Here is a 19,446-nt window from a genome sequence, read left to right as displayed (position 1 = left end):
CATGAGCTGTGTCTCTGCTCAATTACTTCAACAAATCTTTCCTTACTCCTTCTTCCCCGAGGACTCATGTTCTTGGGTCAATTCAGGTTTGTCAGAAGAGAGCTCAGCTCACAGGGTCTGGATTATTTGTAAATAATTCAGTAATAGTATACTCCCCATGTCGGCTCTTAAGTGAAGCAGCAATGAGCCAACAATGTTTTTTCCCCCATTCAATTTACAAGAGTTCTGGTTGCAACCCTTGACAAAAAGTTTAAATGGAAGTAATGCATTTTGTGTTTTGGTATTAGACGTCTATTTCAATTACATTTGCAGTTCTCAGGTATATTATTAATAGAAATATTATGATTGTTCTGAAGCAATCTAATTTGCAGTAACTGACTCTCTGCTTACATATAACCCCAAATCAGTCAAAATAGAACTAAATAGACTACTTCACACTGGTGCATTTTAAAACAATCTATAAAAAATTAACAGAAGGCATAGGAATGAAAACCGTACCTTTCACAACCTTATCCAGATAATGAGCTTGAGAGAGAAAACAGACAAGATATTCAGGAGAGATTGAAAGAAGAAGATTTCCTCTAGCTAAGAGACATTGGAGGTCAATCAATTATTACAACACTAAACTAAAAGAAAGTAGGATATAAGCATTAGCAAGTACAACGTCAAGAGCAACAATGCCATTCATAGCACAAAAAAGGATCATGCAATTTTTCTCCGTTGTTATGGCTTTCATTCTAATTTTATTAACATCATACCAAGTATTTCCACTGCGCGTTAAGAAACACTTGAAAATTATTGCGGTAAGGAACATCCAGATTACACAGATATCTCAGTTTATAGCACTCCTTCAAATTTGGATGTATCCTCAAAGTTAATCTCTCCAATCTAGCAACCGTGTATTCAATTACTAAGAGCCTAAGGACTGGATTCATTGCCTAAACTTCAACTCTCGACTGCTTCTTGCTCCATAAAACCTTCCTTTTTGACTAAACCTTTCATCATTCGACAGACATCACCTTGAGTGGCCAGGTGTCACACTTTGTGTGAAGATGGTGCCATAAATTGCTTTGGGATGGTTTGCTGTCCTAAAGATGTTTGTAGTTTCATTTATAATTCAGAAATTGGGATATCTTGTGCATATCAACAATATTCATGTTCCACGCAGCTTTTCACAAGGTGTTAAATATTAAAATTATAAACGATTCCTTTTGGGTCTCAATCCACCATTTTTATAAGATGAAAATTATTCCATCTTTTTTAAACTACCAAGCTGATGGACCAAACATCAGTTTTTCATGGATTATGGCTGCTGTGTGTCATTACTCACATTTGATGGCCGCAAGGTCTGGAAATATTTAAAGATAATGATGACCTAGAAGCTGATTTGCTGGGGTTTTAAGATTTAGTGAAAGCTTTATATGGGCAGAAGCAATGAATTCAGGAATAGTTGTAATTTTTTTGTTCAGTGGATGTGGAATGTTTTGCACAAGGTAAAAATTAACATTTTGTTAGGATATTCCATTAGCAAAATGTTAAATACAGAAGGTACCAATTCATTTAAGTGAAGAAAAATAAATTCACAATCAGGAGAATTGATATTTGACACATGGATATCATTCCTCAAACACTGATTCGCTCCATCTGTGTGTGAAATTATTATTCTGAATGCCTACACAATGATACAGAACAGGCATAATCAAAGAGGTTCTAAGAAAACTGCATTTACCAAGCAGATTGGAATATAAAGGATCGGTGGTTATATTTCAGGTATACAGAGGTTTGGTCTGAGTGCATGTAGAATACCACCATTCAATAAGAGAAAGGGTGTATTGATATCTGAGAGGGATAAGAATAGGTTTGCTAAAATTATTCCAATTGTTACAAGTTTAGTTTAGTTTAGAGATACAGCATGGAAACAGGCCCTTCGGCCCATCAAGTCACGCTGACCTTCGATCACCCACCCGATCACCCATTTACACTAGTTCTATGTTATCCCACTTTTGCATCCCACACACTGGGGGCAATTTACAGAAGCCAATTAACCTACAACCCTGCACGACTTTGGGGTGCGGGAGGCAACCTGAGCACCGGGAGAAAATCCACGCGGTCACAGGGAGAACGTACAAACTCCACACAGGCAGCACCTTTATGTTCGGATCAAACCCAGGCCTCTGCCGCTGTGAGGCAGCAGCTCTACCACTGCACCACTGTGCCGACCTTCAAAGTTATTATTGAACAGAAGGTAAGTAAATGTAAATTATATTCGCTTAAATTCTGATGGTTTATGGTTATCTAATCGAGTATTTGTCAAAGTGGGGGCACTGCATTCGGGTGGAATTTGTAATATTAATGAAATTAGTTGCAATCTCTGCTTCTAAAATAAAATGACTGTCTGCAGACAACAGAGCTTACTATCATTGGGTCACCTATTTGGTCAAAGAGGGGAATCTGAAAAAAAGTTTTAAAAACCACTGATCTAATCTATTCACTAAACCGATAATGGGATTTTATTTCACAGAGTAATTACTTCCTCCAGCGGGGAATAAAGAGGTGAGTCCACAACAAAGGGACAAAACCTGAAAGTTAAAGTTAGGCCATTCAGGTGTGAAATCCTACAAACAGTTCATAAAAAATCCAGAAATCTAGCCCCCAGAATGTTATATCTGGGGCCTATTGACATTTTTGAGATGGATTTAAAGGTTTTTTTTTAATGAGGTTAGGTTATATTGAAGAATATTTAGTACAGATAAATATATGGAATTACGATACTGATTATCTATGATATAATTCAATGCTGGTTTATTTTGAAAGATGAATGGTTAGCTACTAACTCACCATCTCTCCAATGTAATTAAAAATTGAGAAGAGGAAGAGAACATGCCAAAACAACAAAAAGATCAGCTACGTGCACAACAAAAATAATCATATAGATAATAATTGTTATGAGTCAAGCTTCATAAGCAATATCGTTATTGTTCCCTCAGTTTCAGAATTATCACTCACTCAATGCATTTAGTTATCAACGGAGATGTACCTTAAATGAAACAGAAGCACATTTTCTTTGTACACATTAAAATTAAAGCTTGACCATCTAGGTGTGAAATCCTACAAACTTCATAAAAATCTGGAAATGCTTGTGTATTTAACAATCCAGCCCATAGTATAATTTGGGACAGTCTTGTTCATTAAAAGTATATTTATATTTGGATTCAAATACACTAATGTTTTATTGCCCTGTATTCCTCTATGCGGTGAACAGTTTAGCAACGGGTTGCATTGAATGGCAAGGCCAAGTTGGAAAGCCACTCACATTGTTCTTAATAAAAAAGTTTTTGGATTAAAAAATCATTAATTCTCATGTTATGTCTAGTTACACAAAACCATAATTTTATGCTAATTTAGAAGAGAGAAACATGCCAATGACTTAGAAACAAGACATGTTTTTACCCATTTGCAAAGTAAGTCACATATTGTTGCAGACAGAACCAGAGTAAAATAAAGTTACAGCCATGCAAAGGAAAGGAAGCAAGACTGTCTGCCAGTTGAAGGGTGACCAATATATAGCTTGATGCATATTCCCTGCATCTCCATTTGTCTATCCAAAATCCGCAATGTAGTCACTGTCCTTTTTATCATTTAATCAATGTCTTCCATCCAATCATAGACTCTTTTTAGTTCTTCCTCTCCTCTTTATTCTGCTATATCTGCAGTGACAAGTTACAGCCCTGACGAGTTATTGACTTATTAGGTGTAGGAAATTTACACCGAAGATAGACACAAAATGCTGGAGTAACTCAGCTGGACAGGCAGCATCTCTGGAGAGAGGGAATAGGTGACGTTTCAGGTCTGAAGAAGGGTCTCGACCCGAAACGTCACCCAGTGATGCTGCCTGTCCCACTGAGTTACTCCAGCATTTTGTGTTTCTTGACCTATAATGTTAACTCTATTTTAACCTTACAGCATTTCTTGCATTTTGTGTTCTAATTTCAATCTTGTCATCTTCCTGGGTCACTATAGCAATATGTCAAAGGAAATCTTGAACCCTTAGAACATATACGGAGTAGCATTTGGAAAGTGGTGCTCTGTATAAGGAAGAATGAATCGATGTTTGATAAACCTGCAAGATGCAAATAAACCTAACAAAATTATGGTATTAAGTGTTTTAGTTTGGCCAAAGATTTTTAAGATAAGATCTTCGCATACCAATTAATTAAGATGGATGTTTGGTCTACACGACCTGGAAATTCATCAGTGAACGTAATACACTCTAGTCCATCTTCGTGAACAGGGTCGGGGGTTGTGATTTAGAGCAGAAGGGTCAACTGAAGTCATCTGTCATTTTGGGTTGAGAAATGGAAAACGAGATGAGTCACAGATTTGGGACTGGGGGTTGAGAAGGGTCAGAGAAATGGCAAGGAAGTAAATTCAAAGGACCAACCTCAGAAAGATTACCAGTGCTCGGTTGGGTTAAAGTCTGGGAGGACCTTGCAGGAGCATCTAAATTCACTTCACCAGCAATTGTCCAAAGGGCATTGCACAATGAATTATCTCATTAAGTTTGCGACAATATGGAAAGTAAATAGAGGTAATCAGAAGAATGGTTCCGACCTGAAACATCATCTGTCCATTTCCCTCCACAGATGCTGCCTGACCCACTGACTATCTCTAGTGATTTAAAAAAAAAAACCCCAATAATTTGATTGAGAGTGATTGAGAATGATTTGGATTGATTTTCCAGAATGGCATGACTCGGCCCAGAGTTCCTCACAGATATAATTTGTTTCATATGAGTAGTCTCGGAAACAAAAACAGCCATGTGTCTGAATTGCTAGATCAATGTTTCTATATCACCCGCCATCAAATGTATCTACCTGAGGTGCTGCCTCAAGAAGACGGTATCCATCATCAAGGAACCGCTCCATTTGGGTTGTGCCCTCATCTCACTGCTACCATCAAGAAGGACATTCAGAAGCCCACACCACCAGGTTCAGCAATAGCTCTTCCCTGCAACTATCAGGTTCTGGAACCAACATGCACAATCCTAATCCTACTTTGGCAACGGAACCATACAGTCCATCCCTTGCACTATCGCAACTTGTTTTTTTTATCCTAATTGTGTTTTGCACGCATTTATTTTCCTTTTGAACAATTTTCTTTCTTTCAGACATTTTATGTGCAATTCATGCATAGTTTGTATGTAATTTGAATTTATGTCTTTGTCTGAGTCTAGTGGTGCTGCTGAAGGTGAAATTTTAATTCTATCTGAGCCTCACTGTACTTGTGCATTTGACAATAAACTCGACGATCATATCCCCCAGATTTGAATATGTTTTGACTGCATGGAAAAAAGATCAATGTGGCATTTAAGCTGGACTGATACTGGCCTTTTGGTAAACTTGTTTCAAAATCAGCCCTAGAAATTAAAATATCAATAAAATTGATCCCATCATAATTTTTGAATGATTGTTGATCCAAAATTTGATTATTTAAAAGAAAGAAATGGAAAATACCTGCTTTTATATTCATTTTAGTGTGCTTCATAGTGTCCTCCCTTCTGGCCACAAATGGACAGTCATTCGCAAATAAAAATTCACTACAAATGTTTAAAATTCCATTAAGCTAACTGCTCATGCCAAACTAAGGAACATGAATAGATTAAACGTGCTTTTCTCAAGTCCTACCAATAGTGCAGTGCTCTCCATTCCACCCAGGGCTGCATTCACACTTGCCATTCTTACAAGTCCCATGCTCATTGCAGCGTGGGTGACAAGCTCGCTGATCACAGGCACTGCCCATCCATCCTTCGTCACAGCGACAGGTGCCTCCAATGCAGATCCCATGGCTGCTACAGTCTACTGCACAAATCTCTGTGGGAGACACAGGAAAATGCCAGTATTATTACCAAAGATCTAGCAGTTTGGTGACCTGGTCATGCAAGAATAAAGGGATTTTGTTTTCCCCGCATCCTTGGCAGTTAATTCCTTTCAACAAAAAAGGTTTTGATAAGAAGATTACAATCAAATAGGGATTACAGAGGGCATCTATAAACGGTCCACCTACTTTGCTTATAAGCTCATGCTAACTAATGTTCAACACCGTTCTTTGGTGATAAAATTTGGTGGTTGATACAGACAGCAGGAAATGTATGAAATTTCACATTTAATTAAAAATAAGTCAAACTTGCAACAGATAGGAAGCAAGTTAGCAACTACATAAATGCATGAAAAATAATTTTATTAGACACTGCGGTACTCAACAATTAAAATCTATCAACAGACAAAGTAAATAATTGACATATTGCACCAAATGTTCTTAAAATGTAGCTTTTTAATCAGAGTTTCGGAGATCAAAATGCTGAATATTTCTTCCCTTTAAGAATCAAACTTTTCAACGTTAAAATGTAGCTCCAGCAAAGGTGGCCTTTCTTACAATTAGTTACATTTGACTTATTTTTTAATCAAAATGTAATGGGCTGAAATCACATCGTACAATGTTAGACTTTCTATTAAGTATTGAAGCATTGGCCTGTTAATTCAGTTTATTAAGGATACAAGCAAAGGAATTTTGTGACAATTTATTGTCTATTTTAACACAGGTAGAGTTAGTCTGCTGAATTGAAGTTATGTGATTCAAATAAGCAATTGCTTTTTTTGTGGTCAAAAAGAGGCCAGTACATATATAACAGTTCACGTTATGATATTGGCTGCTATAGATCAATCTAATTTTTTTCTTTTTCGGGGAGCTAGTGTGCCTAGCGCCTGGCATCATGAAAAAATAATCAGCTTTAATATAAACGCAAACAATTTTACTAAACGATCTTTTAGATTGACATTATGCTAGAAGGTGAGCCTATTGGTAGACAAACACAAAACATAATTCAACAAATCCGTGTAGGAAAGAACTGGAATAAATCGAAGGTAGACACAAAATGCTGGAGTAACTCAGCGGGACAGGCAGCATCTCTGGAGAGAAGGAATGGGTGACGTTTCAGGTCGAGACCCTTCTTCAGACTGGTCTTCAACTAATCCTCTCAGCTGTAAGTTGCATCTTCAACATGCATATTTAAAACTAAAAATATTGCTCAATGCTCTGTGAAAGTACAATGTGCAACCTGCACCAATTGTGGTATCCATCCAGAACTGAAAGCGTTTCAGATTTAAACAGATCATTCTTAAATGATCAAAATTTAATTACAGAGCGTTGTGGTTTTATGCTTCAGTTACATCTGCACATGTGTTTTTGATTACAAACATTTCCATTATGATTCAGATGAAGGAAGTTTGATTAATTACTTCTCCTGCTTGAATGCAATGATTTGAATTATGTATCTGTTGCAATTTGTTATATCAATCTGATCAAGTCTCCACAAATCATTTCGCATCCAAACTTCTGGCTGATATGAATTAAGCCAATTAAAAGTCATACAGCGTGGAAACAGGCCCTTCGGCCCAACTTCCCCTCGCCTACCAATGTGCCCCGCTACACTAGTCCCATCTGCCTACGTTTGGCCCACATCCCTCAAACCTGTCCTATTTATGTACCTGCCCGAATGTCTCTTAAACACTGCAATAGTGCAATGAAGTAAAGAAATAAACACAGTATTAATAAAGCCTTGCCCTTCAGAATTGGCAGGTAATAATTAAAGAGCCAATAAAAAAACTTTCAAGAAGAAATGCTGGGAAACAGAATAGTGAAGAAAAACTTGGGAGACACAAATCATAGTTTGAATATTTCTGGCATCAACTTTGTGGATAGTTGCAAAGGTCTTATATCAGCTTTGCCAAGATGGTTTCTAAAGTACTGAAGTACAATCTCAGCAGATATATTCACAGAAGCTGGATGCTTGCACCTCCTTGAGAGAAATCTACCCTGAGCGTTTAAAATCTAAAGTGTTAGTGATGAGTTAATAAATTAGTTGCGAAAATTTCCTGACCAGCGATGATGGCCCAGCAAATGGCATGGGTTTTAAAACTATCCCCTGCATTTTTCCAGAGACAAGTAAGAAACACAGTAAACATATCAGAGTGACCACCTTAAATGGCAAACATTTGGAACGTAGCCGAACATATCTTACAAAAGTTTTAAAACACTTTTTCACACAAAAAGGTGGTGGGTAAATGGAATGAGCTGCAGAGGAGGTCTGAGACAGGTACTATCGCAACATTAAAAAAACATTTGGACAAGTACATGGATAGGACAGGTTTAGAGGGTAATGGGCCAAATGCAGGCAGGTGGGACTAATGTAGATAGAACATGCTGGTCGGTGTGAGCAAGTTGGGCAGAGGGGCCTGTTTAAACACTGTATGATTCCATGAGCCTATCTCTGTTAAAGCTGTTCTAAATGAACAAAACTTGACCAAACAAAGACGGATTCCTAACCATCAGGGTTAAATAAATGGCATTAGAAATTGTGATATTAGAAAATTAAAATGTAATATTGTGGATTGAGGCCTGGAGGTTACTTAAGCAGTGAAAGGGTAAATTTCACTGGTCATGGCATGATTTTAAAAACAGAAGAGGATTTAATAGGTTTCAGTTTACAGGTTCTGCCTTGCTGCATTTGGAGAGACAGCATTCCACGCATTCTCCTTCATTCCAAACCATCTTTTCCTGCTCAGTATTTCATAATATTCTGAGTTTTAAATCAAAACATAACTGTGGAAACATTGCAATAGATGCAGTAATGTCATTCAGTTACTACAGCTCATTGACAAGGTTAACACATCTCACTAACAGATGGCAAAAAGTTCAAGAGAGGGCAAGTGAAACAAAAAATACAATGAAAAGTTTTTAAAGGATTAAAGTGAATCTTGGTTTGATAAATATTCAAATTCAAAGCAGGCTTTTACAATGTCGAAATTGTTGGGAATAGTAGCTTTAGAATCGGAGTGTATTTGAGGAAGCGAGTGCGTTGGGATACCTTTGGTGAGATATTGCACTGCCTTAGCAGATCGTGTTCACCTGCTCATGGTCAGCAATGCCTTCATCTTAATCTGATTATCGTCAGAAGACTTTGTGTGTAGGCCAAGCACTTGGCTGCAGGGTGGGAAGGAACGATGTCATTCGGATCAACAACCACCACTAAACTACCAGCTAACAGCTGTTTGCAAATTGCTAATGCTAATAGCCTTGGAGCAGAAATATTGCATTCCTTTTTCAGCTGTGAAATGATAAAGGGTTACAATGGGCTATGCGAAGGCAGAGGGCAAACAGTTTTAAGATTTCAGTTATGGAGAAACATGTGCAAAGTTGTGTTAACTTTTTAATTTTCATCCCCAGTGCAATGGAACATTATCCAAATGAAGCAAATGTTAAGCATTTCAGTAGAAAAGCTAATGCATTCAATCTGTGTAATTTGGACCAATTTGCTCATAAAAGCACATTAGATCATGTGGGTAATGACTTCCAGGTGGATTATAGAAATGGCCTGGACACAACTGGATGTGATTTATCTCAGCGTGTGTGATATTTTCCCTGTGCCAAATGTGTATCTAATTCTAAAGAAGGGTCCCCACCCAAAAGGTCATCAGTCCCTTTTCCTTCACAGATGATGTTTGACCTGTTGAGATTCTCTGGCTGTCTAAGATATAACGTGCTGGAGTAACTTAGCGGGTCAGGCAGCATTTCTGGAGAACATGGACAGGTGATGTCTGGATTCTTCTTCAGACTCCAGCAGTTTGGAGATCAGCCATGATCACATTGAATGGTGGTGCTGGCTCGAAGGGCCGAATGGCCTACTCCTGCACCTATTGTCTTTTAATTCCTCCCCACAGATGCCGGCCAACCTGAGATGCTGAGTCTTTGCAGCAAATGTTCTATTTGCATTTGCAACATGAAGCCATTCTGCACTCTGTTTGATTTTATTCCTCAGGTCAATTAAAAATTAACTTGAAAATTGGGCAGATTGGGCTAATTTAAAATAATCTCAATGGTTCCAATTTTTGAAGGCAATTTAAGTTGAAGAAAATCAGGAACATCAGGAAATTGAGAAGAAAATTAGGAAATGGAACAGTGCAGCACAGAAATCAGAACATTTATTTGTTTTCTGAGAAATTTAAAGTAAGTGAAAGTTTCTTGTAACCATTAAAATACTGAGATGAATAGGCTTTTAGATAAACTGCAGAGACATTGATTAGGCCCACCACAGCCCTTGAGATATAGATGGAAGTTTACGATACATTTGGGTCGCTTAAAGAACCAGAGTGAAAGAAAAGTAAGAATGTGTAAGAGAAGTAAGCAGAATATGCCAACTGGAAATTTACAAAAAATGTTAGATAACAGTGAAAGTTTTATTAAGATTTTTGTTTTTTTTAAGTTTTAACCTGATCTCCGGGCGGCTCAACACTTCAACACCTCCTCCCATTTCGAATCTGGCCTTTCTGTCCTGGGCCTCCTCCATGGCCAGAGGGAGTCCCACCACAAATTGGTGGAGCAGCACCCCATATTTTGCTTGGGTAGTTTACACCCCAGCAGTATGAACATTGACTTCTCCAATATCTGGTAGTCCTTGCTTTCTCCCTCCTTCCCCTCCCCTCCCCAGCTCTCCCACCGCCAACTGTCTCCGTCTCTTCCTTTTTTTTCCTGCCCACCCACCAACATCAGTGTGAAGAAACGAATAACCCATCAGAATTTTGAAGTATTTCTGTTTTCTGTGCTGCATGACTCGATGACTCCATCTATCATGTTCCCCAGAGAAGGGCCTTACATCGCCCGGCGTGGCTTTAAATGGCCGCTGACTTGCTAGCGCCCGCCGGGGGCTTTGACTTTGACATCGGGAGAGGAGTGGAGAGCAGGGGAGAGACAAGACTTTGCCTTCCATCACAGTGAGGAGGAGATTCACTGTGATGGATGTTTGTGTAAATTGTGTTGGTGTGTGTCTTGGTTCTTTTCTTGTATGGCTGCAGAAACCAAATTTCGTTTGAACCTCATGTGAGGTTCAAATGACAAATAAATGATATTGTATGGTATTGTATTGTATTGTATTGTATTGTAAGAAGGGTCTCGTCCCGAAACGTTGCCTATTCCTTCGCTCCATAGATACTGCCTCACCCGCTGAGTTTCTCCAGCATTTTTGTCTACCTGTGAGAGTTTTAGATGTGATTATTAATACTTCAAAATTCTGATGGGTTATTCGTTTCAAATGAAGAAAATCTTGAGTACCAGTGCCCCAATATCTGGCGAAATGGTAGGGTCCCGACTCAAAATAACATGTATAACAACATTCAAGATAAATTTGGACATGTAGCAATATTGAAAAGATATTTGGACAGGTACAGGGATAGGAAAGGTTTAGAGGGATATGGGCCAAACGCGGGCAGGTGGGACTAATATAGGTGGGGTGTTGTCAGCATGGGAAAGTTGGGCCGAAGGGCCTGTTTCCGTGCTGTATCAAAGTCCAGTATATGCAAAGTCCAGATCTACCCTAATGTTTCCCATCTTAAAATGTGTTTATTAAAAATTTAAAAAACAAATTGTCCATTGTGAAACTTGTTTGTGCTGATAAAGGATTGTAATGTAATGCAGGTTTATGTAATGGAAATGGTCAATGCCCGCTGGACTAAAATGGTTGACACTGCATATGTCAGCATGGGTATGTTGGGCCGAAGGGCCCGTTTTCTGTGCTGCATGACTCGATGACTCTATGTAATGTCATCTATCATGTTCCCCAGAGAAGATGCCTGACCTGCTGAGTTACTCCAGCACATTGTGCCTTTTTCTGTCCTCAGTATCTGGTAGCTATCCGACAAACATAGGAAAAGTTAATGGGAGACACTTTGCTGGAGCTCGAGGCACTGACTGACTCAACCATAATACAACTGGAGGTCACTGAATGGTTATTACTCTCTTGTTAGAGAGCATTGGATACAGAAAACAGCATAAGATTGGGTCCTTCTGAGCCAAACATGTTGGCAAGACCATCTCTTATCTACCTGCACAATTTATTTGTAGAGTCAGAGAGTCATAGAGGCTTACAGCGTGGAAACAGGCCATTGGGCCCAACTTTCCCACGCCAGCTAACATGTCCCATTTACATTAATTAGTTCCACCTTCCTGCGTTTGGCCCAAATCCCACTAAACCAGTCCTTTAAACCGTGTTTAAATGTTTGTTAAACATTGCGATAGTACCTGCCTCAACTACCTCCTCCGACAGCTCGCTCTGTACATCCACCACCCTTTGTGTGAAAGGGTTACCCCTCAGGTTCCTATTAAATCTTTCAACCCTCACCTTAAACCTACTATCTGTCCTCTGATGCTCAAAAATGTTAGCATAGTTTTAATTCAGCATTATCCAACATAAAAGATTTCCGCAGTTTTTACAATATCAACGTGGACATAGAAATTAGAAGAAAATGAAAGGGTGGAAATCACACATGGGAAAACAATTTTTGTTTTCAAACTCCTGAGATTATTCTGGTCATGTGCTGGAGGACCAAGTTGGAGTAGTTGGGTACATTACCAATTGAGCAATAGTGGCCCGTCCAGGCAAGGTCGCAACTGCAGGTCCTTGAGTCAGGCAGGAACGTCCCGTGTCCTGAACACTGGTCTTCGCAAGCTACTCTTGAACTCTCGCATTTTGGTCCGCCCCAGCCGGTGGCACAGTGGCATTCCCCATGGACACAAATCCCTCGACCCGAACAAGATGAGTCCAAGCAGTCCACTGAAAATAAGAATAAAACAATGACAGAATTCAGCACCTCAAATCTATTCTACTCAAACTGTTCTTCCTCAAAAAGATTATATCAATTAAATAGCGGATTCGCCACCTTGTCACGCTGCCACCTAAAACCTCCGATGGTCATAAAGACATCAACTACTATCAAAATTCTGTGGGAAAAAAAATTACTGAAGAGTGACAACTTCAGCTCTTGGGAAAGGCTGAGGTCAAAAGACTGTCTGTCTCCTAGCAACTGTGCTCATTATGGGGCCAAGTTGAACAACATTAAATCTGAAAGCTTATTTGGACCCAAAAACGTGCATTATTTTCCTCGAGGAAACTGCTTCACAGCAAGCAAAGGCTACAGATGATAAATGAATACCAATGCAGGAAAGGCTCTCCATAAAAGCACGATGTTTAAGGCAACAATCAAGGAGTTATGTCAGAGGGCTCTGCTGGAAAGTAGCTCTTGAGTATTTGTAGTTTCTTTTTCTTTTTGATACCCTCCCACAGACATTGCAGAGCAATTCATTTTGTGAATTTTGTATGTGTCAAATTGACTGATGTTACTATTGGCAATTCTTTATCGTTGTTTGCTGCTTTTTATTGTGGGTATTCACAGGAACACTTAAAAAAAACCCAGCAGAAAGCCTTGCCAAGGTTTGACAGTCATGATTTTCCAATCTTTTGTCTGCGTTGGATACAAAACATCAAGCCCAGAGGTGAAGACTCGACATTAAAGCCAATCCTTCTGTTTCAGGGCACTTCTGCCTAATAAAGGAACAACAGAGATTGCCTGGTGATCAGGCTACTGATTAGCCATTCTGCTGTGCTGCAGGGTATTTTTTTCAAATTGTTCTCATTGGTCTCAGAAGTGTTTTGGAGAAAGTAAAATTCGTAACCGTAAACAGTGCAAGTGCACATTTGCTTATTTTAAAATAGTTCTTGAATTTTAAACTTCAGGCCACAAAATTGTTTTGTTTAGAGGTACAGCATGGAAATAGGACCTTCAACCCACCGAGTCCATTCCGACCAACGATCACCTCGCACACTAGTGCTATTCTACACACCAGGCACAAGTCACAGAAGCCAATTAACGTGCAAACATGCACGTCTTTGTTGATGTGGGAGGAAACCGGAGCACCAGCGTGGTCACAGGGAGAATGTGCAAATTCCACACAGACAGCACCCGAGGTCAGGTTTGAAGCCAGGTCTCTGGCGCTGAGGCAACAACTCTACCGCTGTGCCAATGTGCCATCCTAACAGAGCCACAAGGGTGGGAGCCACACAAACTGATGGTTGCTACATTCCTGTCTAAAATTGACCCGTGAACCTATTTCATACGTATCTCACTTCATCTATTTGGATCACTTTAATCTCATCATTGTGGAATCAATATTTCTTGAATTATATTAGAATTGTTGTTTCCACTTGTGTACATAGAATACATTTTTGATCCATGAAACTAAATTAAATGCCTGGCACAGAATCTCTTTAAGATTAGCTCATTTACGTATCTCTTCCGTAGAAACAAGGAACTGTGGATTCTGGTTTACCAAGGATAGAGTGGATGTGGAGAGGACGTTTCCATGAGTAGCAGAGTCTAAGACCAGAGGACATAGCCTCAGAATAAAAGGAGACAAAGAGGAATTTATTTAGTCAAAGGGTGGTGAATCTGTGGAATTTGTTGCACAGAAGGCTGTGGAGGCCAAGTCTATGGATATTTTTAAGGTAAAGATTGATAGATTCTTGACAGGAGGTAAGGTTGTGAGGGAAAGGTAGATCAGCCATGAATGAATGGCGTAGACTTGATGTCAAATGGCCTAACTCTGCTCCTATCACTTATAAAAGACACAAAATGCTGGAGTAACGCAGCCCTGGAGAATATGGATAGGTGACGTTTTGGGTAGGAGAAGGGTCCCGACCCGAAACATCACCCATCCATTCTCTCCAATTATACTGCCTGACCTGCTGAGTTACTCCAGCATTTTGTGTCTTTCCTGTGTCTGCTAGTGTATCTAGTGTAAATACACAGATACTAGTGTATCTCTTGCCCTGTGAACAAAACTAGTATGATAGCCATGATCATATTGAATGGCGGTGCAGGCTCGAAGGGCCGAATGGCCTACTCCTGCAACTATTTTCTATGTTTCTATGTTTCTATGATAGGAAATAAGAAAATTGCTTTTTAACAGAATTTAACAATTATATTTCTGGGAGACTTTGAAAAGTGTTAAAGAGCTTGACAATGAAAAAAAAAAAAACTGGCAAAATGAATTGAAAGGTAAGTGAATGAGTGCACATGAACCTGATGAGGCAGACTGGCACCTAGCTTTATTTTATGGCTGAACAAATAGATATGAGCATTTTTGAGGAGACTGTTCAGTCTGACCTTTCATTAGTGTTCTTTGAGTTCAAACATGGGCCAGGGGCAGTGCATACTTTATGACATGACCTCAAAATTTACAAGATAACGGGATTGAATTGAACAGTGTGCACAGAGCAGCATTCCCAGTAAGGACGCTGTGCCTCTGTTGAAGCTTGAGTGCAGGTCTGTTTACTCTCACACTGCACCAGAGCTTAACACAAAGACTTTTTCAGAGGGATTTAACCAAATGCATCCGCAGGTTCAGCTGAACTGCGGCTGTTGGCATGTTCTCTCAGTCTTTCTGTTGGAACATCCCTATTTTTCTTTATCAGGTATAAAATTGGTGAAGGAACAGCAGTACATTCCCACTTACAACTCTTTGCACATTTTTTTAGATGCAAGGTAAGATCGGAAAATTGCCAATATTACCTCGATGCACCAAAAGAGAGCAAGGCAGGATAGTGGGAACTATAGGCCGGTTAGTCTGACTTCGGTGGTTGGTAAGAATTTAGAGTCCATTATAAAGGATGAGGTTGCAGAGTACTTTGAAGTTCACGATAAAATAGGCCAAAGTCAGCATGGCTTTGTCAAGGGGAGGTCTTGCTTGACAAATTTGCTGGAATTCTTTGAAGAAGTAAATAGCAGGACAGACAGTTGATGTTATTTACTTAGATTGCAGAAAGCCTTTGATGAGGTGCCACACGGTAGGATGCTTGGGAAGGTGAGAGCCCACAGTATCAAAGGGCAGATACTAGCCTGGATAGCAGGTTGGCTGGATGGCAGAAGACAAAGAGTGGCAATAAAGGGGGCTTTTTCTGGTTGGCTGCCAGTGACTAGTGGAGTTTCGCAAGGGTCGGCGCTGGGGCCGCTACTCTTCACATGGTATATTAATGATTTGGACGAGGGGATTGAAGGCTTTGTGGCAAAGTTTGCAGATGATACGAAAATAGGTGGAGGGACAGGTAGTGTAGAAAAAGCAGGGACTCTGCAGAAGAACCTGGACAGGTTGGGAGAGTGGGCAGAGAAGTGGCAGATGGAATATAGTAGCAAAGTGTGGAGTCAAGCATTTTGGTAGTAGGAATAAAGGCGTAGACTATTTTCTAAATGGGGTGAAAATCCAGAAATCAGAGGTGCAAAGGGATTTGGGAGTGCTGGTGCAGAATTCCCAAAAAGTTAATCTGCAAGTTGAATCGGTAGTAATGAAAGCAAACTCAATGCTAGCATTTATTTCAAGAGGGCTTGTATACAAAAACAAGGGTGTAATGCTGAGGTTCTATAAAGCGCTGGTAAGGCCGCATTTGGAATATTGAGAGCAATTTTGAGCACCATATCTGAGGAAGGATGTGCTGGCTCTGGACAGGGTCCAGAGGATGTTTTCAAGAATGATCCCAGGAATGAGTAGGTTAACCTATGATGAGCATTTGTCGGCACTGGGCCTGTATTCGGTGGGGTTGGAAGAATGAGGGGGGATCTCATTGAAACATACAGTATAGTGAAATGCTTGGATAGAGTGGATGTGGAGAGGATGTTTCCATTAGTGGGAGAGTCTAGAATTAGAGGTCAGAGCCTCAGAATTAAAGGACGTTCTTTTAGGAAGGAGATGAAGATAAATTTCTTTCGTCAGAGGGTAGCGAATCTGTGGAACTCTTTGCCACATAAGGTTATAGAGGCTAAGTCTGGATATTTTTAAGGCAGAGATAGATAGATTCTTGATTAGTACAGGTGGCAGAGGTTATGGGGAGAAGGCAGGAGAATGGGGTTTTGAGAGGAAGAGAGATAGATCAGCTATGATTGAATGGTGGAGTAGACTTGATGGTCCGAATAACCTAATTCTACTCCTATTCCTTATGACCTTATATATCATTAAAACCAATGAGCAACTAAATTTCAACAAAATGAAGGAAAATACTTTCAAATGTCTCTTATAACTGGTTGCATGCCTTGCAGTGTTCCTTTTAATTTATACTTTTATATTCAACAGCTGTTGGGGTATTTTTGACATCTGTTGCTCATATGCACTTTTATGCTACGGGAAATAGTAGAAATATCTATCTTTTGGCATCTTTGCAATACAATAAAATGACTGGGATGTTTCCTGTACTTTGAGAATCATCGCCAGAAACGTGTGATAGGTAGAACTATGTCCAAGTAGTGGATGCAGAGCAGTCTGAAGAAGGGTCCCGACCCAAAACGTTGCCTATCCATATTCTCCAGAGATGCTGCCTGACCCACTCCAGTACTTTGTGTTCTCCTCAATATTCCAGCATCTTCATAAGTTTATACGTCATAGGAGCAGAATTAGCCATCCAGCCATTGAGTCTACTCTGCCATTCAATCATGGCTGATTTATCTTCCCTCCCAACTCCATTCTCCCGTATTTTCCCTGTAACACTTGACAGCCATACTAATCAAGGATCTGTCAATCTCTGCCGTAAAAACAAGGACAGACTTGGCCTCCACAGCTGTCTGTGGCAATGAATTTCACAGATTCACCACCCTCTGACCAAAGAAATTCCTCCTCATCTCCATTCTGAAGGTATGTCCTTATATTCTGAGGCTGTCCATTTCTGGAAATATCCTTTCCGTCCACTCTATCTAGGCTTTTGGTACGTCCATTTATTCTAGGGCTATGCCCTCTGGTCCTAGACTCTCCCACGAGTGGAAACATGCTCTCTACATCCACTCTATCCAGGCCTTTCACTATTCAGAAATTTTCAATGAGGTGTCCTCTCATCCTTCTAAACACCAGCGAGTACATGCCCAGTAGCGTTAAACACTCATCATACATCTGCTGTTCCTTGTTTCTCCATTTCATAGATGTTATAGATTCCACAATATAAGCCATCCACTGTAATTATTAGTAGCAATGTTACAATATTTTGAGATTTTAAAAATCAAGTCTGCAATTTATCCCATCAGATAAAGCACAAAAATAAGTTTAATTTGACACCTAATTCACTTTCATATCTTCAGTATTAAAAAAGTTATGGCCATTTTCATACTCGGAAATTAGCATCTTGTTCCCTATTGATTTTCCATTGACTTAACACAAAAGCTGTGATCGAGGACAGTGAAATGGCCATAACTTTATTAAAAATTAAGAGAACTGAAAGAAATGTTCAGTTATTATAGATTGAAGCATTCTGAAACAAATATGAAACAATCTTACTTGGATGACCTGAAATTAAAGCATATAATTAGTTAGTTATCCAATTGTAGCTAATTCCAAACTTCAACTAGATCTAAACATCTATCCATTTCTTAAGAAAAGATTAACATTTTTAAATAGCCTAGGTTTCCAAATAACATTCACAAATAATTCACAATAAAACATGATTTTAAAATCTCATTTACATTAATTTATAGGCCAAATGGAAGGAATTTAGTGTTCTATTGCTGTAAATTAATGTCCATTTAAATCAGCTTTCGAGTGGGATCCTGTGGAACTATGTGGAACGCGCTGGTTTGGAACGTTCCCATTGCGGTGGATTTGTACCCCATATGCCCAGAAAAATACTGCGGGATTTAATGGGGCCCCAAATTAGCTACTCGCAACATAAAACTTTGTATAAAGGGATCTTAAGAAGCCCTTTTTAATGTAAAAATAAACAACCTACCTTCCGTTGTCCCCTGTATGAGATCTATCCCATTGTCGGCGGTCGCGGGTTTAGAGGATAATTTTTAACCTACTATAACAATTAAATTAACTAATTAAGTTTAAAAATAGCTGCAGCGAATGAACCTCGCAGCGATTTTTCGTCAGCAACTAAGTAGGCTGAACAACCTCGATTTGAATAGCCGAGAGAAAATCGTGTTTTAAACCCGCCCCCCTCTCAACGGCGCCAAAATCGCGCACACAGGCAGGGACAGATCTGCAGCCCCGCTGAAGGTAGGCTTTGCAACATACCTATTATTAGACCTGGCATTGAGAGTGTCTATTGTGTCACTGTGTCCCGTGCTTATATTTTCTGTCCCACTCTATTTCTCATATACCTTGCTCTCTCTGCTCTGAATATACAATCAGGGAAGCAGAGAAGGAGACAGAAGTTTAGTTTAATTTAGTTTGTTATAGGCATGTGTACTGAGGTACAGTGAAATGCTTTTAGTTGTGTACTATCAAGTCAATGTGATTACAATCAGGCCATCCACGATGTAGATAAAAGATAAAGGGGGTAAAGGATAGGAGTCAGTAACTGGATGAGTGGAGAGCATGTGTAAAGGCTGGTGTACACAGCCTGGCCCTGGTCAGGGATCCGTGACCAGCAGACAGTGGGAAAATGGTGCTCTTACTGAACTGCATGTGGAGGTTGAGAGAGTCAGTAGGCTGGTGGGACATGGTGGTGGGATTGGATTGAACTGAATGATGTGGACCACAGTGCTGCAGCTAGTAAAGCAGCTGCCTCCAGCTCCAGTGATCCAG

At 39.7% G+C, this 19,446-nt stretch overlaps 1 protein-coding gene across 10 annotated transcripts in view; it reads right to left on the bottom strand.

The window, feature by feature from the left end:
• The window catches only part of tenm4 (teneurin transmembrane protein 4), a 549,066-nt gene that overhangs the window by 126,338 nt on the left and 403,282 nt on the right, over positions 1-19,446 (bottom strand). For 5 of the 10 annotated variants that reach the window (XM_033022541.1, XM_033022543.1, XM_033022549.1 and 2 more), the window contains 3 exons: positions 12,461-12,661; positions 5,685-5,870; positions 499-525 (listed from right to left, as the gene is read on the bottom strand). In XM_033022541.1, coding sequence (XP_032878432.1) covers positions 499-525; positions 5,685-5,870; positions 12,461-12,661 — 414 coding nt within the window. The remainder of the gene's footprint in view (positions 1-498; positions 526-5,684; positions 5,871-12,460; positions 12,662-19,446) is intronic. The other 5 variants (XM_033022544.1, XM_033022546.1, XM_033022547.1 and 2 more) reach the window with 2 other exon arrangements.

Source organism: Amblyraja radiata, chromosome 6 (assembly GCF_010909765.2).
Source record: "Amblyraja radiata isolate CabotCenter1 chromosome 6, sAmbRad1.1.pri, whole genome shotgun sequence".
Taxonomy (NCBI): Eukaryota; Metazoa; Chordata; class Chondrichthyes; order Rajiformes; family Rajidae; genus Amblyraja; species Amblyraja radiata.
The sequence above is the reverse complement of the archived record's forward strand: the minus strand, read 5'-3'. Positions and strand labels throughout refer to the sequence as shown.